The sequence below is a fragment of the Pan troglodytes genome, chromosome 21, assembly GCF_028858775.2.
Source record: "Pan troglodytes isolate AG18354 chromosome 21, NHGRI_mPanTro3-v2.0_pri, whole genome shotgun sequence".
In the NCBI taxonomy this organism is placed as follows: Eukaryota; Metazoa; Chordata; class Mammalia; order Primates; family Hominidae; genus Pan; species Pan troglodytes.
This window is the reverse complement of record NC_072419.2, coordinates 52,215,191-52,243,023: the sequence shown is the minus strand read 5'-3', so window position 1 is coordinate 52,243,023 and position 27,833 is coordinate 52,215,191. Positions and strand designations below refer to the sequence as shown.

General features: G+C 53.0%; 1 protein-coding gene and 1 pseudogene across 6 annotated transcripts; both read left to right on the top strand.

Annotated features, from left to right (window-relative positions):
- Positions 1–334: 334 nt before the first annotated feature.
- Positions 335–4,754, top strand: LOC742994 (ferritin light chain-like; annotated as a pseudogene).
- On the top strand, positions 3,922–27,833 carry ZNF335 (zinc finger protein 335). 6 transcript variants are annotated; one of them, XM_063802558.1, is made up of 28 exons: positions 3,922–4,298; positions 4,969–5,219; positions 6,753–6,993; positions 8,082–8,159; positions 8,417–8,710; positions 8,813–8,950; positions 10,672–10,818; positions 12,460–12,712; positions 12,800–12,977; positions 14,266–14,378; positions 15,559–15,577; positions 15,709–15,825; positions 15,917–15,993; positions 16,074–16,234; positions 17,024–17,256; positions 18,528–18,621; positions 18,776–18,870; positions 22,517–22,776; positions 23,756–23,867; positions 23,944–24,318; positions 25,887–26,029; positions 26,109–26,263; positions 26,413–26,516; positions 26,605–26,682; positions 26,918–27,001; positions 27,088–27,153; positions 27,235–27,316; positions 27,406–27,833. In XM_063802558.1, the coding sequence occupies exons 2-28, from the start codon at positions 5,019–5,021 to the stop codon at positions 27,531–27,533; spliced, it is 4,026 nt and encodes a 1,341-aa protein (XP_063658628.1). In that variant the 5' UTR covers positions 3,922–4,298; positions 4,969–5,018; the 3' UTR covers positions 27,534–27,833. The 6 variants fall into 6 exon arrangements, with proteins under 6 accessions (XP_063658628.1, XP_016793505.1, XP_054530962.1 ...); XM_016938016.4 differs by having other exon boundaries at positions 4,023–4,298; positions 8,810–8,950; XM_054674987.2 differs by having other exon boundaries at positions 4,059–4,298; positions 8,810–8,950; positions 27,409–27,833.

Below are 27,833 nucleotides of genomic sequence, written 5' to 3'. Positions count from 1 at the left end.
TACCAGCTCCATCCTCCTGGCTGCATGACCTTGGAAAAGTCTCTTCCCCTCTCTGAGCCTCAGCCGCCTCCTCTCTACAGTGGAAAATGATTTAACAACTCCTGTTTCCTTAAGATACCATGACTCCTCAGCAGAGTCACATTTGGCAGTCCCACGGATCTGTGTCTTGCTTCAACAGTGTTTGGACGGAAGAGATCCTGGGACTTCCTCTCTTCCAGCCTCTCACCATCAATCTCCTCTCCACTTGCAACCTCAGGGACCATCTTTTTAGCCACCTTCTGCTTCTGGGTCCAGCCAACACCATTGTTTGTGGTTAGCTCCTTCTTACCAGCCCATGAGCTCCCAGATTCGTCAGAATTATTCCACTGAGGTGGAGGCAGCCGTGAACCACCTGCTCAATTTGCACCTGCAGGCCTCCTCATCTGCCTCTCTCTGGGCTTCTACTTACACTGCGACGATGTGGCTCGGGAGGGCGTGGGTCACTTCTTCCACAAATTGGCCGAGGAGAAGCGCAAGGGTGCCTTAAAGATGCAAAACCAGTATGGCGGCTGCACTCTCTTCCAGGACATCCAGAAACTGGCCCAAATTGAGTTAGATAAGACCCTGGACACGGCTGGACGTGGTGGCTCATGCTTGTAATCCCAGCACTTTGGGAAGCCAAGGCAGGTGGGTCAGTTGAGGTCAGGAGTTCAAGACCAGTCTGGCCAACGTGGTGAAATTGTATCTCTACTAAAAATACAAAAAAAATTAGCCAGGTGTGGTGGCACACGCCTGTAGTCCCAGCTACTAAGGAGGCTGAGGTGGATCGCTTGAATCTGGGAGGCAGATGTTGCAGTGAGCTGAGATCACACCACTGCACTCCAGCCTGGGTGACAAAAATAAAAATAAATAAATAAATAAATTTTAAAAACCCTGAATGCCACAGAAGCCGCCATGGCCCTGGAGAAAAATCTGAACCAGGCCGCTTTTGGATCTTCAAGCCCTGAGTCCTGCCCGCACAGACCTCCATCTCTGTGACTTCCTAGAGAGTCACTTCTTAGATGAGGAAGTGAAACTCATCAAGATGGGCGACCACTTGACCAACCTTCCCAGGGTGGCTGGCCCCCAGGCTGGCCTGGGTGGGGTTCTCTTGGAAAGGCTCACTCACCCTCAAGCACGACTGGGAGCCTTAAGGGCCCCTCCCAAAGTATCAGGGCTTCTGCCTAAGCCGCTCCCTCCAGCCACTAGGCAGCTTTTTAATTACCCTGGAGCCTTCTTCCAAGCCTTGGTCCAAATGGAAATAAAGCTCTGTGGAAGCAAATTTAAAAAAAAAAAACATGACTCAGAAAGCACACACACTGCCTGGCATCTTCCCTCCTCTTTCCCTCTTGGCTCTTCTACATTTTTCTCAATGGTCCACTTTAATGTCCTCTGACCCAGAGCCCCTTCACTGCTTCCATAAGTCTCTCTAAGCTGGGGCCATGGAGTTCGAGACCAGCCTGGGCAAAATAGCTAGTCCCCATCTTTATAAACAATTTTTTAAAAGATAAAACAAATTTTAAAGAGAAAACAAAAAAATAAAGCTGAGACCAGAACTAGACTGCACTCTCTGGAGGAACAAACCCTGGATTCACAGGCAGAATACAAGGATTTGCCTGCTTGTCTTTGTGATGGAAGGGTTCTGGTATGTTGTTTCCAAGGAGCCGAGACCTTGGGCTGTTAGCTTTCCCCCTCTGGGCCTTGGGCTCCTCTTCGGTTTCATGATGAGTCTGTTTCATCTGTACCATGACATTCTGCAATCTTGTGACGCTGTGGCAAAGGCCAAGATTGAGTCTTTTTTTTTCTTTTTAATAGACAGAGTCTCACTCTCTCACCAAAGCCAGAGTGCAGTGGCGCACTCATAGTTCACTGCAGACTCTACCTCCTAGGAGGCTTCAGTCTTAGTGGGGAAGGGAATGAGGGTACTGTGGGGCTACTTCGGAGTACCCCAAACTTGGGAGAGGTGACTTGGTCAGATGTAGGATGCACCCTACTACCCTACTGGCATGGAGGGGCAGATGCTTCTGTAGGGCTGAGAAATGGGGTCCACACGGGAAAACTGCCTGGAGATAGTAAAACCAACATGTCATCATGCCAGGGCTGACCTAGCTCTTCAGAGCTGCTCTGGGGCCTGGTCCTGCTGGTTGCAAGGGATAGGGGATGAGGGTCCTAACCTATCCAGAGGCCTCCTGTTCCATTCCCTCAACCCAAAAGGGAAACCTAGGAAAGAAAACTTTACCTAAGAAAAGGACCAGATGAATCCCCTCATACACAAGTGCACACAAATAACAGCTCAAAGCACCCTTTGTCCTTTTTATTTTTATTTATTTATTTATTTTTTGAAGCGGAGTTTCTCTCTTGTCGCAATGGCACAATCTCGGCAACCTCCGCCTCTGGGGTTCAAGCGATTCTCCTGCCTCAGCCTCTCGAGTAGCTGGGACTACAGGCGCGCGCCACCACACCCAGTGAAATTTTGTATTTTTAGTAGAGACAGAGTTTCACCATGTTGGCCAGGCTGGTCTCGAACTCCTGACCTCAAGTGATCCACCGGCCTCAGCCTCCCAAAGTGCTGGTTATTACAGGTGTGACCCACCAAGCCCGGACCTTTTCTCCTTATTAATAGGTCTTCTCCTTAGGACTTTTTGTTTGTTTGTTTGAGACAGAGTTTCCGCTGTTGTTCCCCAGGCTGGAAGGCAATGGCGTGATCTCGGCTCACCGCAACCTCTGCCTCCCGGGTTCAAGCTATTGTCCTGGCTCAGCCTCCTGAATAGCTGGGATTACGGCATGCGCCACCATGCCCAGCTAATTTTGTATTTTTCGTACAGATGGGGTTTCTCCATGTTGATCAGGCTGGTCTCAAACTCCCAACCTCAGGTGATCCGCCCGACTCAGCCTCCCAAAGTGCTGAGATTACAGGCGTGAGCCACCGCGCCCAGCCTGCTTAGGAGGTTTTTTTGAGATTTCTTCCCCAAAAATTTGTATCTTTCAATTAAGGAAAATAGCCTATGGAACTACAGAGACTTAGGGACAAAAACCAGAGCGCCTTACTCCCTCTTGTGCTCTTCCACTGCAAACTGCTAAAAGTCTTAAAACAGAAGGTGACATTTCCGGAGGAAGGACATACCTTAAGGGCAGCTGACTTTTAATTAAAATTTTTTTTCTTTCTCCACTTTTAAAGGATAGGTAGTTGACTTGTATTTATTTATTTTTTGAAAGAGGGTCTCGCTCTGTCGCCCAGGCTGAAGTGCAGTGGTGTGATCACGGTTCGCTGCAGCCTCAACCTCCCAGACTCAAGCGATCCTCCCACCTCAGCCTCCCGAGCAACTGGGATTATAGGCACGCGCCACCATGCCTGGCTAATTTTTCTTTTTTTTTCTTTTTTTTGTAGAGATGGGGTCTCGCTCTTTTGCCCAGGCTGGTTTGGAACTCCTGGGATCAAGCGATTCTCCTGCCTTGGCGTCCCAAAGTGTTGGAATTACAGGCGTGAGTCACAGCGCCCGGCCTCAGCTCTATTAATGTTAACAAATATGTATACAAACCTAAGGGACAGGCATTAACTTCTTTCCATTTCCCCGACTCCTGCCATCCGTACTTGGCTCCTGAGTCCCTTTATTGGATGTGATTTTGGACCAGCCCTTCCCATACCCAGACCTCAGTTTCCCTATCTGTACAATAATTATACATTCCCTTCCCAACAAAACACATCAAACCTAACGGGCAGAGCTCGATTGGGTTGCAGCAGCGCGCTAAGTAATAAGTAATGAGTCAGGTAAAATGACCGACAACATGAATTACTCTTTGGCCAAGCCAAAGTCGCCCGCGGCCACACGCTCTTCCGGGCTGTTGTAGGAGGGGCGCGGCCAAGCCATCGGGAGCCACGCCCCCACCGGGAGCCACGCCCCCACTGGGAGCCACGCCCCAAGAGAGCGGGGCGCGCATTCGCCGCGCCCAACCCTGCGGCCTAGGGAAGGGACCAGAATGACATCACAACCACTTCCTACGTAACACTCCGCCAAGAGATAAAGTAGTCCCCAAACCATAGTGGGCTCAGTGCCAAACACCGGGCGACGTATAAAGTCCCAGAGTCTGTTCAGACCCGATTATGGTTTTGAGGCCTCGGAGCGACCTTCCGGAACACTGAAAATGTGTCTTTCCCGGGGCCAGCGGGGGAAGTAGTTCCGGCCTACAATAGGCCGATGGGTTCCTCCGCAGCGGAGGAAAGAGGATGGCGACCTCGTCGATGCCGGAGTCAGAGAGGAACGTGGCTACGAAAGCCTCGGGTGAGCTTCGGGTAGAGTCAGGCGGCCCCACCGTACCCTGCCGTGGAGTGAGGTCACACTGCGGGGATACCCGGAGGCGAGGTCCCAGGCCGGCGGGGCTGTCCGAACAGGGCCCCGGGGTCCCAGGCCCTTTAGTCGCTCTCGCACTTGCCTGAGCGGAAACCCGGCGCCACCACAAGATGGCGTCGGGCCTGGAGCACAGGCAGCGCCGGGGACAGCCCCAAATCGCCAGGCCCCGAGACCGTCGCTGTCAGCCCCCTCCGCAGGGGAACCGGGGGGGGGGGGGGGAGCGAACCACTGACCCAGAGGGCCAGCGGGCTGTACCACCGACCCTGCAACCCGGGGGGACGCGGGGGCCGAAGGGCTGAACCACTGGGCCCGGATGGGGCTCACAGAGCGGAACGCTCCACGAGAATCGTGGGGGCGAGGGAAAGGGTCAAGATTACCAGCCATTGACCACCCTCCCGGGAAGGGCCTTAGCCTGGGAAGCACAGCTTCTCCGTCAAGTTTTTCCCGAGCTCCCCTCGCAATACACCAGGAAGCTCCGCCCCGTCGGAGACTCAATCTTCGCATCTGCAAAATGGGCGCAGGGGTGCAAGTGGGTGGGCCGTGGTTGCCGGGGCTGGGGAGATGGCCCACTTGTTCCAGCCACGGTCACCTCTCTTCTCAGAGTGAAGTCCCCAGACCCTACGCCCCGCTGTCAGGCAGCCCGCCGATCAGATGGAGGAGAACGAGGTGGAGAGCAGCAGCGACGCGGCCCCTGGGCCTGGCCGGCCCGAGGAGCCCTCTGAGAGCGGCCTGGGTGTGGGCACCTCAGAAGCCGTGTCCGCCGACAGCAGCGACGCCGCGGCCGCCCCGGGGCAGGCAGAGGCCGATGACTCTGGCGTGGGGCAAAGCTCGGACCGCGGCAGCCGCTCTCAGGTATGGACCGGGCTGGACGGCGTGGGTGGAGGCAAGGACCGCGAGCAGCAGTGCCTGACAGCCAAGAGGAAACAAGGCTTGTTTGTAGCTAATACTTGGTGTTTCTGGTTTACTGTGAGCCAGGCACCAAGCCAAGCCCCTAAAGTGGATTTTCTCATTTGAGCTTCATACCTTCTAAGACACATACCATTTTTTCCCACATCTTATAGAAAAGGATGCCGAGGTACAGAGTGCAGACAGAGCCAGGATTCAAATCTAGGCTGTGGTCTTAGCTACTATACTACCCACAGTCCTCACACTTTGAGAGGCAGATGTCTAGGCCAGGAGTGGTAGCTCATGGCCTGTAATCCCAGCACTTTGGAAGGCTGAGGTGGGAGGATCACTTGAGCCCAGGAGTTGGAGACCAGCTTGGGCAAATAGCGAGACCTCATCTCTACAAAAAAAAAAAAAAAAACAAAACAAAAAAAAACGCAAGTACCCTGGGTTAAGACTGGGTCCTGCCTCCAGTTTACTGGGAGACCTCTTTGAGCCTCAGTATCCCGGCTACAGTAAAGCAGAAATACTTGCTTTCAAGGGTGCTTGATTGTGAGCTCCCACCAGACATCCTCTTGCAAACATTTTGTAAACCATCTCCTCCTGGCTGTGCCACTTCCTAGCCGTGTGATCTTGAGCAAGCTACCCAACATCTAGCTCTGTTTCCTCGTCTGTAAAGTGGGAATGGTAAATATACCTGCCTCATAGAGTTTTTGTGAGGATGAAATGAATTAACATATGCAAAGCTAATAATTAAAACAGTGCTCAGCACATTGTAAGCACTCAATAAGTATTAGCCATTCTTATATGCAAGATAATGGTCATATTCAGTATATCACGTGATAGAAGTACACAGCAGTGGTCATCACTTTGGGGTCCTGGGGTTTCATTAGTTCAGCAGAGATGGGGGCCTACCATGTGCTCAGCATGTGCTGGGCCCTGGAAATACAGCAGAGGAAAAGACAAGTTTGGTCCAGGCCCTTGTGGAGGGCACAGTCTGGCATGGAGGCTGTTAAAAGGCACAATGAACCCCACAGTGGTGTGGTGCTGGGGACACAGGCAGCTGCAGCACTGAGGATGAAGAAGTCCTGACTTGGCCTCAAAGCCAGCATTGACTTCCTAGAAGAGGTACCAGCTAAATGGTGGTGAGAAGGCTGGGTAAGATTTAGCCACAGGGTGATGCTGGGAAGAGTTTCAGGCAGAGGGAACGATTTATGCAAAAGCCCAAAGAAAATAGCTCCCCCTGGCTGTGGCTTAGGAGTCCCTTCCCTTATTTTTGTGTATTCCCTGATGAGATCCAGGGACCCTGTGACTTTTTCCTGGGGGACTCTGTGACTGGAGGGCCTCTCTCACTGGTCCTCCGTGGGGCTGAGGGCATGAGTGGCTCCACTGACCATGTCCTTGGGCCTGAGAGCTCTGTCTAGCAAGTGGGAGCTGGCAGGCTGCCCTGCCCCATACCCAGCTGCTAAACTTCTTCCCTCCCTGTTTCATGCCCCTCAGGAGGAGGTATCTGAGAGCAGCTCGAGCGCAGACCCCCTGCCTAATGGCTACCTCCCTGATTCATCGTCTGTGTCTCATGGGCCAGTGGCAGGGGTGACAGGCGGTCCCCCAGCACTTGTGCACTCTAGTGCACTCCCAGACCCCAACATGCTGGTGTCCGACTGCACAGCTTCCTCCTCGGACCTGGGCTCGGCCATCGACAAGATCATCGAGTCCACCATCGGGCCCGACCTCATCCAGAGTGAGTCAGGCAGAGGAGCCCCACAGGGGTTTCCCTGCAGTGTCCGGCAGCCAGCTGTGCCCACCCTAGCTGTGTGAACTCAGGCAGATTACTTTCCCATGTGGAATGTGCAGAGTGGGAACAGTCACCCCTGTCTCATGGTGGTAAATGAGGATTTAATGAGACAACACTGTAAAGTTCTCAGCCTAGCGCCTGGCATGACAGACTCTTAATAAATAATATAAACTGTTATTGCTTACCTTGTGCCCAGGACTGTTGTAAACTTTACATACAGTAGCTCATTTAATCCTCCCAATAACCCCAAAAGGTAGAGGATGTTAATGTTCACAGTCCAGATGAAAAATATGAGGCACCAAGGACATACATAACTTACCCACTGTCACCAGCAAGCAGTGTGGGGTGTCGGGCCATGAGCTCAGACAGTCTGACTCCAGAGCTGTGTCACCCAGGCTGGAGTGCAGTGGTGCAATCATGGTGCACTGTAACCTCAGACTCTTGGGCTCAAGGGATTCTCTGCCTCAGCCTCCAGGGTAGCTGGGATTACAGGTGCACACCACCTTTTTGCTGGGTTGACCAGGCTATTCTTGAACTCATGAGTTCAAGCAGATCTCCTGCCTCATCCTCCCAAAGTATTGGGATTACAGGCATGAGCCGTGACACATGGTGCTGTACCCACTTTTTGTTAATGATATTTATAGAGGCTATAGCACCTCAAAAAGCCCTGGGATAGTCTGGGAAGCCAACCCTAAGAAAGTGGTGCAGGAGCTGGTCCTTTACTTTGAGAAGTTTGGAGAGGAAGGAGGACTTCCCAGGTTTGGTGGTCAAAGCCTGGGCAGCTGGTGTAGCTGTGGCATCTTGTGTAAGTGTGGGCCGGCTGCTGAGTCAGCATGTCACACTAGACCTCCAGACAGCCCTGCCAAGGGAGTCAACTGAGGCTCAGGGGTGACACAGCTGGTTTGCAGTCACACATGGGAGCCAGAATGAGTGTGGACCAGCCCTGCTCACAGGCCAAAGTGGGGCCCATGGGGGTGGGCCTGTTGCTGGGACCCCCTCCCCAGGAGGTGTGACCCTTCCCCATCTCTGCCCAGACTGCATCACTGTGACCAGTGCTGAGGATGGCGGGGCCGAGACCACACGGTACCTGATCCTGCAGGGCCCAGATGATGGTAAGACCCCAGGTGCCAGAATCGGGGAGGCCTGCAGTGGGCAGGGGGATAGGTGAGGACAGGTTCTGCCACGGATTCCCTCTGTGGCCCTGGCTGGGTATCCACTGCTCTGGGTCTCAGTTTTCCTACTGACGGGGTGGCCTCTGGTGGGGAATTTGGTTCTGCACTCCCTGGGCCTGCCTGGGAGGGGTAGCTATAGCTCATGGCCAGTGCTGCCCTCCATTTAACCACCCTCCAATTGCCTCACCCATCCCCAGGAGCCCCCATGACATCACCAATGTCCAGTTCCACCTTGGCCCACAGCCTAGCAGCCATTGAGGCCCTGGCAGATGGCCCCACATCCACATCCACATGCCTGGAGGCACAGGGTGGGCCCAGCTCCCCGGTGCAGCTGCCCCCAGCCTCCGGTGCCGAAGAACCGGACCTGCAGAGCCTGGAGGCCATGATGGAGGTGGTGGTGGTGCAGCAGTTCAAATGCAAGATGTGCCAGTACCGGAGCAGCACCAAGGCCACACTGCTGCGCCACATGCGGGAGCGCCACTTCCGTCCGGGTGCGTCAGTAGCAGCCTACCTGCTTGGACTGCATGGGTAGGGGTGGGGTGCTGGGAGCCAGACATGGCAAGCTTGTCTTACCCTCCCTCCACTTCCAGTAGCAGCAGCCGCAGCAGCAGCTGGTAAAAAAGGACGTCTACGGAAGTGGAGCACCTCCACCAAGACCCAAGAGGAAGAGGGACCAGAGGAGGAGGACGATGATGACATTGTAGACGCTGGAGCCATCGATGACCTGGAGGGTAGGCCACCATGGTTTCTAGGCCTGCCATCCCTATGCCCATCTAGACATACTCACTGAGCTTTCACTTGGAGGGCCAGTAAAGAGGAATTGGCACAGACACATCCACAGGTCCCTCCAGTATAAGACAGAGGAGGTTGTGCTCTGGGACCAGGACTTCTGTGTGCAGTTGTGCAGGGTGCACACTGGAAAAGAGCACAGGGGGCCCTGTTCACATTTGCCCCACAGAAATAGAATACAAGTAAAGGTGCGAGAGGAGGTCCTCGCCCTGTTGCTCAGACTGGAGTGTAGCATCATGATCGTTGCTCACTGTTACCTTGAATTCCTGAGTTCAAGCCATCTTCCCATCTCAGCTTCCCGAGTAGCTAGGGCTACAGGTGCCTGCCAGCATGCCTGGCTAATTTTTTAATTTTTGTAGAAACGGGTTCTCCCAGCCTGGACAACATGGCAAAACCCCATCTCTCTGAAAAATACAAAAATTAGCCTGTTGTGGTATGTGTCTGTGATCTCAACTACTTGGGAGGATCACTTGAGCCCAGAAGGTCAAGGCTGCAGTGAACTGTAATTGTGCCACTGCACTCCAGCCTGGGCAACAGAGCGAGACCCTGTCTCAAAAAAAAGAAAAAAAAAAAAAAGAGAAATGCCGGGCATGGTGGCTCACTCCTGTAATCCCAGCACTTTGGGAGGCTGAGGCGGGCAGATCACTTGAGGTCAGGAGTTTGAGACCAGCCTAGCCAACATGGTGAAACCCCATCTCTACTAAAAATACAAAAAATTAGCTGGGTCTGGTGGTGGGCACCTGCAATCCCAGCTACTTGGGAAGCCGAGGCAGGAGAATTCGCTTGAACCCGGGAGGTAGAGGTTGCAGTGAGTTGAGATCATGCCACTGTACTCCAGCCTGGGCGACAGAGCAAGACTCTGTCTCAGAAAAAAAAAAAAAGAAAGAAAAAGAAGCAGAGTCTTGCTGAGTTGCCCAGACTGGTCTCAAACTCCTGTCCTCAAACAATGCTCCCACCTCAGCCTTCCAAAGCACTGGGATTACAGGTGTGAGCGGCTGTGCCTGGCCCTAAAATATTTCAGTATGCAGTCATTATAACAATTACTGGTGAGTTTTGGCCGGGCACAGTGGCTCACGCCTGTAATCTCAGCACTTTGGGAGGCTGAGGCAGATGGATCACAAGGTCAGGAGATCGAGACCATCCTGGCTAACACGGTGAAATCCTGTCTCTACTAAAATACCAAAAAAAAAAAAAAAAAAATTATTGGTGAGTTTTTTAATACCAATTTTTTGAAATTCATTATTTTACACTTAATTATATCTCAGTTTGGACTAGGCATATTTCAAGGGCTCAATAGCTACATATGGCTGGTGGCAGCTGTTTTGGATAGGGCAGCCGTAGAGTTTGTGGACTTCAATGTTTATTTAAACTTTTTTCTAACTGGCTGTACAGTGTCTGGAGGAAGGGGTGCCTTTTCCCTATTCACATGAAGGTGCTTTATGAGCTAGTGGTAGGTGCCAGGAAGGGTAGAGAAAGAACTTCAGGGGCTCAGGGCAGGAACGCCAAGTCAGCCAGAGGAGATCAGGAGGGCTTTCTGGAGGAGGCATCGCTGTGGGCTTGGAGGAGGAGTATGCAGGGGTAGGGAAGTGAGCTGGGCAAGGGGTCAGGGCTGAAAGGGCAGGTCCCGCCACTCACTGTTCACCAACTTTACTGTTCCCCACAGAGGATAGCGACTATAATCCAGCTGAGGATGAGCCCCGAGGCCGGCAGCTTCGGCTCCAGCGCCCCACCCCCAGTACCCCAAGGCCCCGAAGGAGACCTGGCCGGCCCCGGAAGCTGCCCCGCCTGGAGATATCAGACCTCCCAGATGGTGAGGCTTGGTCTTGGGAGGGGCTCGTGTGGGTGGGTCAGGAGTGGCCTCTCTCCCTGCTTGTGTCTGTGGAGTTCTGGGGACTGAGTGTGCCCTGCAGGGCAGCTGTCTCAAACCGGGTCACCTGCAGGCCTCCAGGGAAAGGGGAAAGCCCTCAAAGACTCAAGCTCAAGAAACCCTGACTCAGGAAACTCTCTCAGCTTTATGGAAATGCCTTTCACCACAATTTGTCATAGCAAAAGAGAAATTTGGGACTTTATCACTGAATGCGTAAGATAAGTTTTAAATGTTACTGAAATGAGAAGAGAGGAATAAGTCTGAGGCCTGGGACTATCAGAGGAGCCCTGGTTCGGAGCATTACTGGCTGGGGACAGGAAGGACCCAGCCGTGGTGTGAGCACCAGCTCTGCCGCCTGCAGTCTGTGTGACTTGGAGCTTAAATCTCCAGTCCCTTTATTTATGCATGGAGGTTATAGCAGCATGCCTTTTAGGATTGCTTAAGGGTTAAATACACACAAAAGAGTACAGTGGCAGCTGTTTATGGTTGGAGAGTTGTTGTATTATTATTATTATTATTATTATTATTATTATTATTATTATTTTGAGACAGAGTTTCACTCTTGCCCAGGCTGGAGTGCAGTGTCATGATCTCGGCTCACTGCAACCCCTGTCTCCCAGGTTCAAGCAATTCTCGTGCCTCAGCCTTCTGAGTAACTGGGATCACAGGCGCCCACCACCACACCGACCTAATTTTTTTAGTAGAGACAGGGTTTCACCATATTGGCCAGGCTGGTCTCAAACTCCTGACCTCAGGTGATCTGCCCACCTCAGCCTCCCAAAGTGCTGGGATTACAGGCGTGAGCCACCACACCTGGCCTATTGTATTCTTTAGTCTCTATTTCAAAAAGGCCTTTTTACCGAGGCACATATGTATGGAAAGTTACACATATTCTGCCCAGGTCAATGAGTTTTCACAAGGTGCACACACCTGTGTAACCAAGCACCTGTATAACCCAGTCAAGAAGCAGAACATTACCTGCATTGTCTGTATTGTTAATTTTTCTAGTACATATTTAATATTTAAATACTATCAATGTTTTTGAAGAGGTAACAGATTTAGATTGTCCACATGGTTTGCAAGCATGGAAGTCACATCTCCCTCCTTCCCTGCCATCAGCCCTCCAGCTGCCTGACCTCCCTGGGGAATGCCAGTGTTAAAGCACTCCTATTGCTTCCCGAGCCTTAGATTGTTCTGTGAAGTCACCAAAGCCGCCATTCTGGCCTCCCTTGGATAAATGGGGCAAATGAGACTCCGGGAGAGGAATGGCTTTGTCTGTAGGTGCACAGCATGTCAGTGACATGCCGTGCCTGGAACCCAGGTCTCCTGACTGGGAGGTCCCAGCTCTCGCCGTTGCTCTAATCCAGGCCAGGTCCTACTGTGCTGACAGAATGTCGGCTGTTGGGCGGTAGTATCCATGCTGCCCTCTAACCACAGAGGCTGTCTGTGTCATGTGACTCAATGCACCCGTCAGTGGTCTGTGATGAGTGGGTGGGAGGATATTTTGGCTGGCCTCTGGCCCACTTGTCCACGTCTGTCCTGGTGTGTCAGTGGCTGGCTTGTGACCTGGCATGTCCATGGCAGGTGTGGAAGGAGAGCCTCTAGTGAGTTCCCAGAGTGGACAGAGCCCTCCAGAGCCACAGGATCCCGAGGCTCCCAGCTCCTCAGGCCCAGGACACCTGGTGGCCTTGGGCAAGGTGAGCAGGACCCCTGTGGAAGCTGGTGTGAGCCAGTCAGATGCAGAGAACGCAGCCCCCTCCTGCCCGGATGAGCACGACACTCTGCCCCGGCGCCGAGGTCGACCTTCCAGGCGCTTCCTAGGCAAGAAATACCGCAAGTATGTGGAGCAGAGGTGAGGGTGGGGCATGCATGTGGTTAAGCCACCAACCCCACCAGACCTTTCCGCCACACTCTCATCCTGCAGGTACTATTACAAGTCGCCCAAACCACTTTTGAGGCCCTTCCTGTGCCGCATCTGTGGTTCTCGCTTTCTGTCCCACGAGGACCTGCGCTTCCACGTCAACTCCCATGAGGCTGGCGATCCCCAGCTCTTCAAGTGCCTGCAGTGCAGCTATCGTTCCCGCCGCTGGTCCTCGCTCAAGGTGCGGGAGCCAAAGAGGCTTGGGGCTCATGGGAGGGTGAAGAAGGCAAGCAGAGGCCAGCTGGTGCCACTGAGGGAGAATGGAGTCACAGAGCATTCTGGGTCACGCTCTCCTGCTGCTCTTCAGAACGCATGTCTGGCTCACTGGCGTACCGAAGAACGCTCAGCTCCTCAGAGCTTGCGGGAATGTGGGGAGGGGCTGGGAAGGGCTGCCACAGGCAGTTTTGCAGGCGGCACAGTGCACAGTGGCAGCATATCTTCACCACCACAGACGCCATAAAACTGTTTTCATCTGATTCCGTGTGTTAGAAAGATTTCCAGCAGATGGCAGTCATGTGTCTCAAGAAAAGGGTTCCTTTTAGGCCAGGTGCAGTGGCTTGCTTCTGTAATCCCAGCACTTTGCGAGGCTGAGGCAGGTGGATCACCTGAGGTCAGGAGTTTGAGACCAGCTTGGCCAACATGGAGAAACCCCATCTCTACTAAAAATACAAAATTAGCTGGGCATGGTGGTGCATGCCTGTAATCCCGACTACTTGGGATGCTGAGGCAGGAGAATCGCTTGAACCCGGGAGGCAGAGGTTGCAGTGAGCCAAGATCACACCATTGCACTCCAGCCTGGGCAACAAGAGCGAAACTCTGTCTCAAAAAAAAAAAAAAAAAAAAAAAAAAAACGGTTCCTTTTTCTCCTTAACACAAGCTACCATGTGGCCTGCAGCAGCCCTGAGCCTTTTATGCAGTAACTGGATAATTAAATCCTTATTGCAGCCCAGTGAGGTCGTAGGTGTCCATAGTCCCATTCTACTGACCCCCAGGAAACTGTGGCTCGGCTGGCCAATGTGCAAGTTGGCAGCTGTGGGAGAGGGTACTTCCAGGCACGGTGGTCAGAGCGAGCCCCTGTGCTCTGTGCACGCTGTGCTGTGGGCTGTTATGTGGGTTCTGCAGAGAAGATGTCTCGTGACGCAGTGGGAGAGGTGGAGGCTGTGGCGCCATGCTGCCTGGCTTCAGCTCCAAGCTCTGCCATCGCAAGGTCCCTCCACCCTGAGACTCAGGTTCCTTCTTTGTCAAGTTGTGAGCCAGCACAGAGCCTGGCACAGAGTGGGTGCTCTCGCTGGGGACAGTCCCCGGGCCTTCCTAGGTTTTGACCCTTGTGTCGGGGTGTGTTGTCCACATGCCTGTGTTCTGTGAGCTGCTCCCGCAGCAACCCTAAGGCTGTGGCCACAGGCATGGTGGGGACGGGGATGGGAGAGGAGGCCAAGCCCCAGCCCACCATCCTTTTGTCTGTCTCCCAGGAGCACATGTTCAACCACGTGGGCAGCAAGCCCTACAAGTGTGACGAGTGCAGCTACACCAGTGTCTACCGGAAGGACGTCATTCGGCACGCCGCTGTGCACAGCCGGGACCGGTCAGTGTGGGGGTGGGAGGGACCTGGGCAAGAGAGGCCAGGTTGGGTGGGGAAGTGGAGGCCCGGGATAACCATGGTTCCCACTTACCGCGCTCCTGCTCTGAGCCAGCCCCATTTGCTGCACACTACAGGCATGAGCAGAAAGGCAGTTCACCCCAGTTCATTTGGCTTAGAACAGGACAGCAGGCCTTGAGGTCCCCAGCTCAGCCTCTTACCTCTTGTGAGCTTTAGTTTCTCATCAAACGGGGACAGTTGTTGAGGGGATTGAAGGAAATTGTGTACCTAAAGGAGTTCAGTAAATGATCCAAGATCTTCTGGACTCCAAATCCTACTCATCTCTCACAGGGCTGAGAGTGCACCTGAGACAGAGAAACACAAGTTCTTATGCACCTAATGATTGCTCACAGGATTATAATTCGATCCCGAGCTTCAGGAAGGAGTTCGCTTCATGAGAGGTGGTGTGTGAGCAGAGGTTGGAGACAGATCCCCTGGGACAGTAGCTCCAGCTGTGTGTGTGGAAAAGCCAGCCCAAGATACTTTAAGGTTTCTTTTTTTTAAATGAAAAAAAAAAAAAAGGTTCTGTGGCTAAGTAAGATTAGTGTAGGTTCACCAGCTTGCAGAGCTGTTCAACACCTCTTTCCTGCAGGATTTCTTAGAGCTTTTATTGACTGATTGACAGGGTCTCACTCTGTCACCCAGTCTGGAATAGAGTGGCACAATTACAGCTCACTGCAGCCTCAACCTCCCAGGCTTAAGCGATCTTCCTGCTTCAGCCTTCCGAGTAGCTGGGACTACAGGTGCTAACCAGCACACCCGGCTAACTTTTTATTATTTACTAATTTTTTTTTGTAGAGACGATGTCTTGTTATGTTGCCCAGGCTGGTCTCAAACTCCGGGCCTCAACTGATCCTTAGAGCTTTTAATATGCAAATAACATTTTGTGATTGATAGACAGAAAGAATGTACCATTTCGCAAATATATTTGAGTGCAGAATATGTTATTTACAGCGTGCCCCTTAGCGTTTTCCCCAGTGAACTCCAGCTGGGGAAGCACTATTCTAAGAGAAAGGGGCCTTGGCAGGGAGTAGGCTCATAGCTGAGGCTGGGTCTGTTCAGTGTGAGAGGGTCTAGAGTGGGCTTGGGGAAGCTCTGGTCTAATTCCTCGGCCTTTTCCCCACAGGAAGAAGAGGCCAGATCCGGTGAGTCTGGCGTGCTGGCCTGGGAAGGGAACCTGCCCGGGGGTTGTTAATGGGGGTGGGGACAAGAGGGGAGGTTTTATCCTCCCTCCTCCACTTCTTTCTCCATCTGGCCCCTTCTTATGCCTTCCTAGACTCCAAAGCTGAGCTCTTTCCCCTGCCCTGTGTGTGGCCGTGTGTACCCCATGCAGAAAAGACTCACGCAGCACATGAAGACGCACAGCACTGAGAAGCCCCACATGTGTGACAAGGTGGGTGGGAGCCAGGGCTGGGGCAGAGAGGAGGGCCTCCCCTGGGTGATGGAGGGTGATCGCCGTCTCACTGCTCTCCACCCCCTCACAGTGTGGAAAGTCCTTCAAGAAGCGCTACACCTTCAAAATGCACCTGCTCACGCACATCCAGGCTGTTGCCAACCGCAGGTACATCCCCTTGGAGGCCCCTGGGGACGGGAGCAGTCCCCAGCTCATCACTGAGCTTCCCTCCCTCTAACCGCCTCCAGGTTCAAGTGTGAGTTCTGTGAGTTTGTTTGTGAAGACAAGAAGGCACTGCTGAACCACCAGTTGTCCCACGTCAGTGACAAGCCCTTCAAATGCAGCTTTTGTCCCTACCGCACCTTCCGAGAGGACTTCTTGCTGTCCCATGTGGCTGTCAAGCACACAGGTCAGGCTGGACACACCCCAGCCCCACTCACCAGCCCTCAGTGCCCTGTACCCCTGATCAGAGGCTTAGCTCCCATCCTCTTCCTTCCCCCTCGGTAGCCCCAGCCACAGAACAGCCCAAGTCCTTCAAGTGTAAAGAGAATTTCCCATAGGCGTATTCACCCTAACCTGAGCCTGGGTTCCCGCTTGGCTGGTTGTTCTCTGGATGGCTCTGGGCTGGTCGCTTGCCCTCTCCGAGCCTTCCATATTTATGAAATGGGGTAATCAGAGTGCCTGCCATATGGCTATGATGAAAGTAAGTTCCATTTGTTCCTTGAGCCTTGTGTGTGCTGGCACTGGGGCTGGAGAGGAGGCTCTTCCAGACCCTGCCTTGGCAGATGAAGCTGCAGAAGCAACGCCATTGGCTTGGCCCACAGAAGCTGCACTGCAAACATTGTTTCTTTGGTGCCTAGCTCCCTGGTCAGCACACTAGGGGCGATTACAGAAAAGGAGCCAGGGGTTCCCTTAGCCAGAGTCCTGTGATGACCCACAGGAGCTTGTAGTCACATGACCTTGCAAATAGGCACGCACAGGAAGGCTCTTGAGTGCAGAGGGCGGCCCTGATTCATTTCTGTCCTGGGCCACCAGAATGGACAGCGGCATGTGTTTGCCTACATACGGGAATGAATCGCTGGAAGTGAGTCAGTTGGAGAGATGCTTAGGGTCAAGAAAGGATTCCTGGAGGGGGTAGGCTAGGGATGGGCAGACTTAAGCATGCCCCAACATGTGCCTCCCCAACATGTGCCTCCAGGGGCCAAGCCCTTCGCCTGTGAGTACTGCCACTTCAGCACACGGCACAAGAAGAACCTGCGCCTGCACGTACGGTGCCGACACGCAAGCAGCTTCGAGGAATGGGGGAGGCGCCACCCTGAGGAGCCCCCCTCCCGCCGTCGCCCCTTCTTCTCTCTGCAGCAGATTGAGGAGCTGAAGCAGCAGCACAGTGCGGCCCCTGGACCACCTCCCAGTTCCCCAGGACCTCCTGAGGTAAGGTCGGGGCATGGGTCAGGATGACAGAGTGAGGCCGCTTCTCCCAGCCCCAGCATCATTTGCACATTGAGATGCAACAAAATAATCCCTGCCTCTTGAGACTGTGGTAAAAACTCACTGAGTCACACATATGCCAGCCCTAAGCTTAGAGTAAGGGTGGCTTTCTAGTGCTGGTAATAGAGAATGGAAACACCAGTAACTTAACTGTGATCACAGTTTTTATTCTCTCTTATACAAGAATTCCACAGGTCGGCAGTCTAGGGCTGGTGCGGTGATTATACAGTCATAAGGGAATAAGTTCTCAGTGTCTTTGCCCAGTCATCTCAGGCATATGACTTTCATCTTTGTAGTTGCCTCATGGTCCAGTATAGCTGCAGGAGCACCAGCCTTCCCAGCCACATCCCAGGCAGGAAGCAGGAGGAAGGGATGGGGGAGAGGCAAAAAGGATACCTACCATCTATCCATCATTCCTCATGAACTTCACCTGAAGATCGTTGCTTAGTCATGTGGCCACACTTTACCTAGCTGCAAGGGAGGCTGAGAAATGTCTTGGAGCTGGGTACATTGCCACCCTGGTGAAAATCAGAGTTCTGTTAGCAAGAGGGAAGAGGAGGATGGCCTCAGGATAGGTAGCTAGCAGTCTCTGCCACGTGAGCTGACACACTATCCCCGGAAAGATGGACCACATGACTTGCTGGTAGATCACAGGCCCTGGGATCACACAGTCATGGGTTCAAGCCCTCACCCTACTATGTATTAGGAGTGGGATTCTTGGCCAACCACTTCACCTCTCTGAGCCTTAGTGGGTTCATCTGTAGCACTGAGCTCGTATATTTTGAAAACTGGTTATGGGCTGGGCATGGTGGCCCATGCCTGTAATCCCAGCACTTTGGGAGGCCGAGGTGGGTGGATCACTTGAAGTCAGGAGTTTGAAACCAGCCGACCAACATGGAGAAACCCCATCTCTACTAAAAATATAAAAATTAGCTGGGTGTGGTGGCGGCCACTTGTAATCCCAGCTATTCAGGAGGCTGAGACACAAGAATCACTTGAACCCAGGGGCAGAGGTTGTAGTGAGCCCAGATTGAGCCATTGTACTCCAGCCTGCATGACAGAGAGACTCCATCTCAAAAAAAAAAAAGAAAAGTGGTTATGAAGATGAAACAAGCCAACAGATGTAAAACGTCTGGCAGATCAGAGGTGCTTGGCAAATGGCACTTGAATCTGGGCTGGCCCCTCTCAGGCGTGGCCATATCTCCACCCCATAGATACCCCCAGAGGCGACAACTTTCCAGTCATCTGAGGCTCCCTCACTGCTCTGTCCTGACACCCTGGGTGGTGCCACCATCATCTACCAGCAAGGTGAGCTCTGTAGGAGGATAGGAGCTCATGGAGGGTAGGAGCTCTGAGTTGGGCAGGGGCAGGTCGTGCTGGTGGGGGCTGGAAGATGGGGAGGGGGTGGTATTGGGTGCCAGTTTTCTAGCACTTTGTCAGGCTTAGGTCCCACCCCACCCAGGAGCTGAGGAGTCGACAGCGATGGCCACGCAGACAGCCTTGGATCTTCTGCTGAACATGAGTGCCCAGCGGGAACTGGGGGGCACAGCCCTGCAGGTGAGCTGCCTGGGAACCTGCTCCCCTTCCCAGCTACTGCAGGTACCCAGCCCTGCACTGGACACTGGGACTAGAGGAAAACAGTGTATCAGAGCTTCTCCGCCCTTGGGAGCTCCCAGGCAGTGGAGGAGACAGATCTGCTGAAGTCTGGTGGGCAAACACAGAGAGGAACAGGCTTTGCCATGGAGGCCGCAGGGTATCCCGTCCATTCTCCAGAATCACTGGTGACCTCTGCCAGGTGGAGCAGTACACACTGCCCCTGCGGCAGCTGGGGCCCTGTTCCTGTTTTGTCTTCCTCCCACCTCTGCAACCACCATGTGCCTGTGGGTGCCCCCACAGCTTGAACTAGCTTTTCCATCCACAAGAGCGCCCTCATTCCGGGACACCTCCTACAGCCTGCAGACCCCAGGGCTTCCTCTAGATCAGACCACTCTCTCGCGTTCCAGGGGTCTTGGTTCATGCACCTCCCCAAAGTTCAACACCTTTGCCCCTCCCTGCCCTCCCCGTTCACATCTGGCCTGGTCTCCAAGGCAGAGGGAAGTTTATTAGCCCCTCCGGTTTCCCAGCCTCATGAGAAGATGGAGAGTGTGTTTTTAAGATGATGAATTCCAGAAATCATAATAATTTAGTTCATGGCAGTTAGGGGTGTATAGAAGTTTTACATTTTTAGATAGGAAAATTTATCAGTCTTTTATAGTTTTCCCTTTGGTATCATCCCTAGAAAGACTCCCCCAACTTGTATCCCAAGGTTATAAAACATTCATTTATATTTTTTTCTTAGGGTTTTATTTTTTACACTTAAATCTTACTCCACCTGGAATTTATTTCTGGTGTATGCAGAAAGGTAGGGATCAATTTTTTTTTTTTCCAGAAGTCATCCGACGTGGTATCTTCCCCTGTGGTTTGAAGTGTCCTCCTTCTCATATACTAGATTCCCAAATATGTAGGAGTCTGTTTCTAGACTTGAGTTCTGTTCTATTGATTTGTCTCCTGTTCCCATGCCAATCTCATGTGGTAGAGTTTTTCTGCTTACAAAAGCACATGCTTGTAAAAGAAACAAAATGGGCCTGGCGTGGTGGCTTACGCCTGTAATCCCAGCACTTTGGGACACCAAGGTGGCTGGATCACCTGAGGTCAGGAGTTCGAGACCAGCCTGACCAACATGGAGAAACCCCATCGCTACTAAAAATACAAAATTAGCTGGGCGTGGTGGCACACGTCTGTAATCCCAGCCACTCGGGAGGCTGAGGCAGGAGAATCGCTTGAACCCAGGAGGCGGAGGTTACGGTGAGCCGAGATTGCGCCATTGCACTCCAGCCTGGCCAACAAGCAAAACTCCATCTAAAAAAAAAAAAAGAAAAAAATGAACATTAGGAAATGTTTCAGTAGAAGGTGAAAGTCCTTGGCATTTCTCCCCTCCCATCAGATACCCAGTAAATGGGTTCAGAAGAATTTCTTCAGGGATTTGTTCATGCTCATACCAACACCTAGACCTTTGTTCCTTAAAAAATGGGATCACATTATTGGCTGCTCCTCAGCGTCATCTTTTACCTAACAGCATGTGATGCACGGCCTGGCCAGCACCTGCAGTTACCCTCATTCTCCTAAGATCTCCATCTTGCATCTCTGTATCATTCGATCACATGGATGTTCTCAGCTATAGTTAGGCAGTCCTTTATTGGCTGGGTTCTTCCGTTTTATATTAATTCAAGCAGTGCTTCACTGTACGTATATTTTCAGTGCTCATAAATTTTTTTTTTTTTTTTGAGATGGAGTCTCATTTTGTCACCCAGGCTGGAGTGCAGTGGCGTGATGTTGGCTCCCTGCAACCTCCGCCTCCTGGGTTCAAATGATTCTCCTGCCTCAGCCTCCTGAGTTGCTGGGATTACAGGTGCACGTCACCACACCTGGCTACTTTTTTGTATTTTTAGTAGGGATAGGGTTTCACCATATTGGCCAGGCTAGTTTCGAACTCCTGACCTCAAGTGATCTGCCTGCCTTGGCCTCCCAAAGTGCCAGGATTACAGGTGTGAGCCACCGTACCCAGCCAACATTTTTGTAGTATTTTTAAAAAGCCTCCTACAAGAAGAATTAGTGGGTCAGAGGGTATGGTGAGAAGCCTTGTAAAAAGATACGCCAGTATACGTGGCCGCCAGTAGGGTATATTTCCCTGCATTCATGCCAATACACTGGGTATTATCAGTCTTTATAAATCGTTTTTTTTTTTTTTTTTTTTTTTTGAGACAGAGTCTTGCTCTGTTGCCCAAGCTGGAGTGCAGTGGCGTGATCTCGGCTCACTGCAACCTCCGCCTCCCGGGTTCACACCATTCTCCTGCCTCAGCCTCCCAAGTAGCTGGGACTACAGACACCCACCACCACGACTGGCTTCTTTTATTTATTTATTTATTTTTAGTAGAGATGGGGTTTTACCGTGTTAAGCAGGATGGTCTCGATTTCCTGACCTCATGATCTGCCCGCCTCGGCCTTCCAGAGTGCTGGAATTACAGGCGTGAGCCACCATGCCCGGCCTCAGTCGTTATAAATCTTTACCAATCTCACACTTGTAATCCCAGCACTTTGGGAGGCCAAGGCAGGAGAATTGCTTGAGTCCAGGAGTTTGAGACCAGCCTGGACAACATGGTGAAACCCTGTCTCTTAAAAAATTAGCCGGGTGTGGCAATGCATGCCTGTAGTACCAGCTACTTGAGAGGCTGAGGTGGGAGGATCGCTTGAGCCCAGGAGGTTGAGGCTGCAGTGAGCTGTAATCGTACCACTGCACTCCAGCCTGAGCAATACCCAGTCTCAAAAAAAAAAAAAAAAAAAAAAAGTAATTGTATGACCGTAAATGAGGTTGAACTCCTCTCTGTATGTTCAGAGACCATTTTATTCCTTTCTAAAGTACCTGTTTGCGTCCTGTATCTGTTTTTCTATTGTTAGCTTTTAGTTATTGCTTTGCAGGAGCTCCATATATGAGGGAAGTCCACTTTTTATGAGTTGTTAAATATCCCCCAACCCCAATTTCTTTGTTTTTTGGCTTCATTTTATGGTTAATTTTGCTCTAGGTTTTATCTTTCTCTGTCATGATTAGAAAAATCTCCCTGTCCCAATTCTAAAATACTTACCTACGTTTTAATATATTTAGAGTTTTATTACATTTTAATCTTTAAACCATTTGAAGCCAACTGTGGAATAAGATGTACGCTGGAGCTTTTTTCTAAGTGATTTGTCAGTTGTCCCCAGTATTTCTTGTCTGCAGCGCTGTTGGCATGTTGAGGCAGATACTATTGTGTGGTGGGGCGGTCCTGTGCATTATGGGGTGTTCAGCAGCATCCCTGGCCTCTCCCAACTATATGCCAGTACCATCCCCCTCCTGCTGTGATAAGAAATGTCTCCAGACATTGCCAAATCTTTGTGGGGGGCACAACTGCTCTGCCCTATTCCTGTTGGTCTATTTCCAGTTGTTGAGTGGGATTTGGAAAGCCAGAGTATATTTTAGAAAGAACTTGGGCTATTCAAATGAGTGGTGGCAGCACTGGTCTGACTAGAGTGTGTGGGTGCAACTGGGACACTGAGATGGGGGAGGCATCTTGCATACCCGCTCCTCTGCCACCAATGCCTCCCATCCCGCCCCCTGGTGCCGTTGCAGGTGGCCGTGGTGAAGTCGGAAGATGTGGAAGCAGGGTTAGCATCCCCTGGTGGGCAGCCCTCCCCTGAAGGTGCCACTCCACAGGTGGTCACCCTCCACGTGGCAGAGCCAGGGGGCGGTGCAGTAGCCGAGAGCCAGCTAGGCCCTCCTGACCTACCGCAGATCACCCTGGCACCTGGTCCATTTGGTGGGACTGGCTACAGTGTCATCACAGCACCCCCTATGGAGGAGGGGACATCAGCTCCTGGCACACCTTACAGGTGAGACCTGCTGCCTGCAAGGCCCCTTTCAGCTTTTTGTAGGTGTGGTCGGTCAGTCCGATTTGGGCCCCACCCAAGCCTAGTTGGCAGGAGGCAAAAATCCCAATACACATCAAGTGATTAGTGGTGGAGTCTACCCTTCTCAGGAGGTCAAGAGCTACCATTTTTTAGCCACTTAGATATTCCAAGCACTTGGCACTCATGATGGGACCTAAGCCATTCCCATGAGACCCAGATTTCCCTTGTTTTACAAATGAGGAAATGGGCCAGGGAGGTTAAGTGACCAGCCTGAAACCACACATGCAGTAGGTGAGATTTGAACCCTGGTCCCTTTGGTTCCCATGCCCAAGTGCTCTTCTTGGGTGATCCCAGGTGTTCTTCAGTTCTGACACTCCGAGCAAGCTCAGGCCTCTTTACCAGCATTGAGGCCTGGCACCTGCACTTGGCTTCCCTACAGTGAATGAGCTTGGGCAGGCATGTTTATGTTCACCAAACTCTTAGGCCATCTGAGGAAGCCCTGAATCCAAGTGCCAAATTGTTGAGCTGAGCAGGGAGTCAGGATCCCCAGGCCCATGCCCTTGGCCAGCACCTGGGCGGCCAGTCTCAGCATTTGCTGTCTGCTCTTAGGCAGCAGGTCCTCGTTAGCCCTGCCTCCTCCACTAGCTCCTGGTGGTGGATTCACCGTTTGCTACTGGTTGGGTTAGACCCCTCTGCCTCACTGTGTGCCCCCCACCTCGCCATGTTTACCGAGGACAAGAATTACCAGCTTTTGAGAAGGACCCATGCTTGAGTTGTAATCATTTACAAGAGAGATGGTAGAGGGTCATTTGGTAACAGGGCAGAGCCACAGTTGAACCCTGGGCCCTTCTGACTTGAGTCCATCTGTGGTGACAGTCACTCCTCAGTTGATGCCTGTTGCTTGGGGAAGGGGGCTCCTGTGGTCCTCCATCTTCTCCTAGAACCTTCTCCATGCCCACAGCGAGGAGCCCGCAGGAGAGGCAGCCCAGGCTGTGGTTGTGAGTGACACCCTAAAAGAAGCTGGCACCCACTACATCATGGCTACTGATGGTACCCAGTTGCACCACATTGAGGTGAGGCTTGGGGATGCCAACCACTCCCCCACCTCCCTCCCCTTCTCAGCACCTCATGCTCCCTGTCTCTCTACAGCTCACCGCAGATGGCTCCATCTCCTTCCCAAGTCCAGATGCTCTGGCCTCTGGTGCCAAATGGCCCCTGCTGCAGTGTGGGGGGCTGCCCAGAGACGGCCCTGAGCCCCCATCTCCAGCCAAGACCCACTGCATAGGGGACTCCCAGAGCTCTGCCTCCTCACCTCCTGCAACCAGCAAAGCCCTGGGCCTGGCAGTGCCCCCGTCACCACCATCTGCAGCCACTGCTGCATCAAAGAAGTTTTCCTGCAAGATCTGTGCCGAGGCCTTCCCTGGCCGAGCTGAGATGGAGAGTCACAAGCGGGCCCACGCTGGGCCTGGTGCCTTCAAGTGCCCCGACTGCCCCTTCAGTGCCCGCCAGTGGCCCGAGGTCCGGGTAGGTGCTGGTTGCTCCTGTGTCTCTGCTGTCATTCATTGGGCCACTTGTTTGTATAACAAACCTTTAATGAGTGCCCTTTCAAGCCAGATCCTCTGCTCCCCTCTGAGTGGATGAGATGGGTCAGAGATGACTCCGCAAGGTCCCAGCTCTCAGGGAGTTGGTCTGGTGGGGAGGCAAACCACACACAACGTGACTACTGCCAGACACAGTGTCCCGAGTGTGAACCAAGGGTGCAGGACACAGAGCAGGTCATTTGAACTTGTGTGTGCTGGGGAAAATGCCACAGAAGGGATGGCCAAGCTGGGCCTCCAGGAGCAAAGGCACAGAGGTGTGTGACAGAGGCATGGCTAGGGAGACTCGAACGTCTAGAACAGGGGTGCCCAACCCCTGGGCCATAGACTGGTAGTCATCCATGGCCTGTTAGGAAGCAGGCCACACAGCAGGTGAGCGGCAGGTGGGCAAGCATTACTGCCTGAGCCCCACTTCCTGTCACAGCAGCTGCATTAGTCTCAGGAGCACAGCCCCATTGTGAACTGTGCATACGAGTAGTTTAGGTCACACACTCCTTATAAGAATCTAACTAATATCTGATGAACTGAGGTGCAACAACTTCATCCCAAAACTATCACCCTGCACATGCCGTGAAACAGTTATCTCCCATAAAACCAGTCCCTGGTGCCAAAAAGGGTGGGACCACTGGTCTAGAATACTGAGGGCACAGAGGTTCGAGGTGGTTGGGGAGCCACCATGGAGAAGGTGAGTGGGCCAGTTCTGGGGCAGGTTCACAGCCCAGCTTGGGGCCTCCCTGTTTGCCTGAGGATTTCGTTTTCAGATCCAGTCATGCACTGCATCCTCTCCAGAGGTTGGAGAGGGAAGCAGGGCCTAGAGCCCCACCCTACAGTGCAGAGGTGAACGCCCTATCAGGCCTCAGCCCTAGAAAATCAGGGCCAGGGCCGGGCACAGTGGCTCACACCTGTAATCCCAGCACTTTGGGAGGCCGAGGCAGGCAGATCACCTGAGGTCGGGAGTTTGAGACCAGCCTGACCAACATGGAGAAAACCCATCTCTACTAAAAATACAAAATTAGCCAGGTGTGGTGGCGCATGCCAGTAATCCCTGCAACTTGGGAGGCTGAGGCAGGAGAATCGCTTGAACCCAGGAGGTGGAGGTTGCAGTGAGCCGAGATCACGCCATTGCACTCCAGCCTCTGGGCAACAAGAGCAAAACTCTGTCTCAAAAAACAAACAAACAAACAAAAAAAAATTCAGGGCCCGATGGGACCTGCACAGGTCCCCTCATCTAACACCTGTGTTACATATGGGTAAAGTGAGATTTTCCAATTTACCTAATAATGATGGAATCTATGGCCTTTCATTCTTAGGACACAGCAGCACCAGATAGGGATCCGGCTTGGCCTTTCTACCCAGCTTCTTGTTAGTGCACAGGATTTTGGTTTTCCCAGGTCCACTTTGTCTGGTTCCCTGACCAGCTGTCAGCAGGGATCTGGGGATTTGTTGCCATCTGTCCTGACCCAGCCAATGCCCCCAACTCTGCCCTCTCTGCAGGCACACATGGCACAGCACTCAAGCCTACGGCCCCACCAGTGTAGCCAGTGCAGCTTTGCCTCCAAGAACAAGAAGGACCTGCGTCGGCACATGCTGACTCACACAAAGGAGAAGCCTTTTGCATGCCACCTCTGCGGGCAGCGGTGAGGCCAGATACTGGTGGGTGGGGACTGCTGGGCATGTATGGTGGAGCTAACCTGAGCCACCTTTCATCCCCCTCAGTTTCAACCGTAACGGGCACCTCAAGTTCCACATCCAGCGGCTGCACAGTCCTGATGGGAGGAAGTCAGGAACCCCTACAGCCCGGGCCCCTACCCAGACCCCAACCCAGACCATCATCCTGAACAGTGATGACGAAACACTGGCCACCCTGCACAGTGAGCTGCCCCTGGGGCCACAGGGTGGGCACCAGGGTAGATCCAGAGACTTGGGCCACTGCCCCAAAAGGCACCACTGGGCACAGTAGCGGCTGGGGCATTGCAGATTTTCCTGGACCCCAGGTGAGCATCCTCTCCTCTCTGCCCAGCTGCACTCCAGTCCAGTCACGGGGTCCTGGGCCCAGAGCGGCTACAGCAGGCACTGAGCCAGGAACACATCATCGTTGCCCAGGAACAGACAGTGACCAATCAGGTAAGAGTCAGGACTGGGGGCCCTCTGGCCAGCGACAGGCAGGGGTTGGGGTAGAGAAATGAGGCTAGAGCTGTCTTGGTCCTGGCAGGAGGAAGCCGCCTACATCCAAGAGATCACCACGGCAGATGGCCAGACCGTACAGCACCTGGTGACCTCCGACAACCAGGTGAGCTACTAGCTACTGTTAATCCCCTCAGCTGTGACCTCCTACCCTCCCAACTAAAGACCTACCTCGGGAAGGAATGATACTTTCCAAACCACCCCTCCTGGGGTCCATGCTTGCCAACAACTGCATTGTTGCTGGGGGCTGTTCCTAGTCTTCCACTCTGCCTTCTTAGCTAAGCTCCTGGCGAGTGGGGCCTCAGCACCTGCCTCGCCATGCCGGCCCCCCCCCCCAACAGGTGCAGTATATCATCTCCCAGGATGGTGTCCAGCACCTGCTCCCCCAGGAATATGTTGTGGTCCCTGAAGGCCATCACATCCAGGTAGGCCAGACCTGGGATGAGGGTGCCGTGTGGTGAAGGGCTGCATGACCTCTCCCTAGGATCACAGCTTGGCTTCCTCTCTGCAGGTACAGGAGGGCCAGATCACACACATCCAGTATGAACAAGGAGCCCCGTTCCTTCAGGAGTCCCAGGTAGGGCCATGGGGGGACAGGGAGACCTGGGACACAGGCAGGTTTCTCCAGGCCAGCATCTTATCAGCTTCTCTCCTCCAGATCCAGTATGTGCCTGTGTCCCCAGGCCAGCAGCTTGTCACACAGGCTCAACTTGAGGCTGCAGCACACTCAGCTGTCACAGGTATGGAGCTGGATCCTGAGGAGCATGGGGCTGGGTATGGACCCAGCTCTTGAGCCTCCAGCTCACCATACTTTCCCCTCCCCTGGCAGCAGTGGCTGATGCTGCCATGGCCCAAGCCCAGGGCCTGTTTGGCACAGAGGAGACAGTGCCCGAACACATTCAACAGCTGCAGCACCAGGGCATCGAGTACGACGTCATCACCCTGGCCGATGACTGAGCCCCGAGGGCCCAACACAGATCATGGATTTGCGGCCAGCTCTCCTGGGGGTAGGGGGCCACCAGGACTCACCTCCCTCTTCATTTAGGATCTCCAGATACTGGATAGCCAGCATCCTCTCATTCCCAGGGAGCCAGACCTGTGCTGTTGGGGTTAGGGGCAGCCATGGGCCCCAGCCAGGACGTGCTGGGTGCCCCAGCCTGCAGGCAGGCTTTGGGAGAGAAATTTATTTTTGTTTGGGTGGGCCCACTGGCCTGTCAGTCTCAATAAAGGGACTGGAGTCCAGTCGTGAACAGCTTA

What these genes read in the sequence shown, in the direction of transcription:
- ZNF335 (XM_016938016.4), top strand. Translation starts at nt 5,019, where the DNA reads ATGGAGGAGAACGAGGTGGAGAGCAGCAGCGACGCGGCCCCTGGGCCT. An exon ending in TGTGGCTGTCAAGCACACAG is followed by an intron (nt 16,235 to 17,023) that starts GTCAGGCTGGAC and finishes ATGTGCCTCCAG; the next exon opens with GGGCCAAGCCCTTCGCCTGT. An exon ending in CCCAGTTGCACCACATTGAG is followed by an intron (nt 23,868 to 23,943) that starts GTGAGGCTTGGG and finishes GTCTCTCTACAG; the next exon opens with CTCACCGCAGATGGCTCCAT.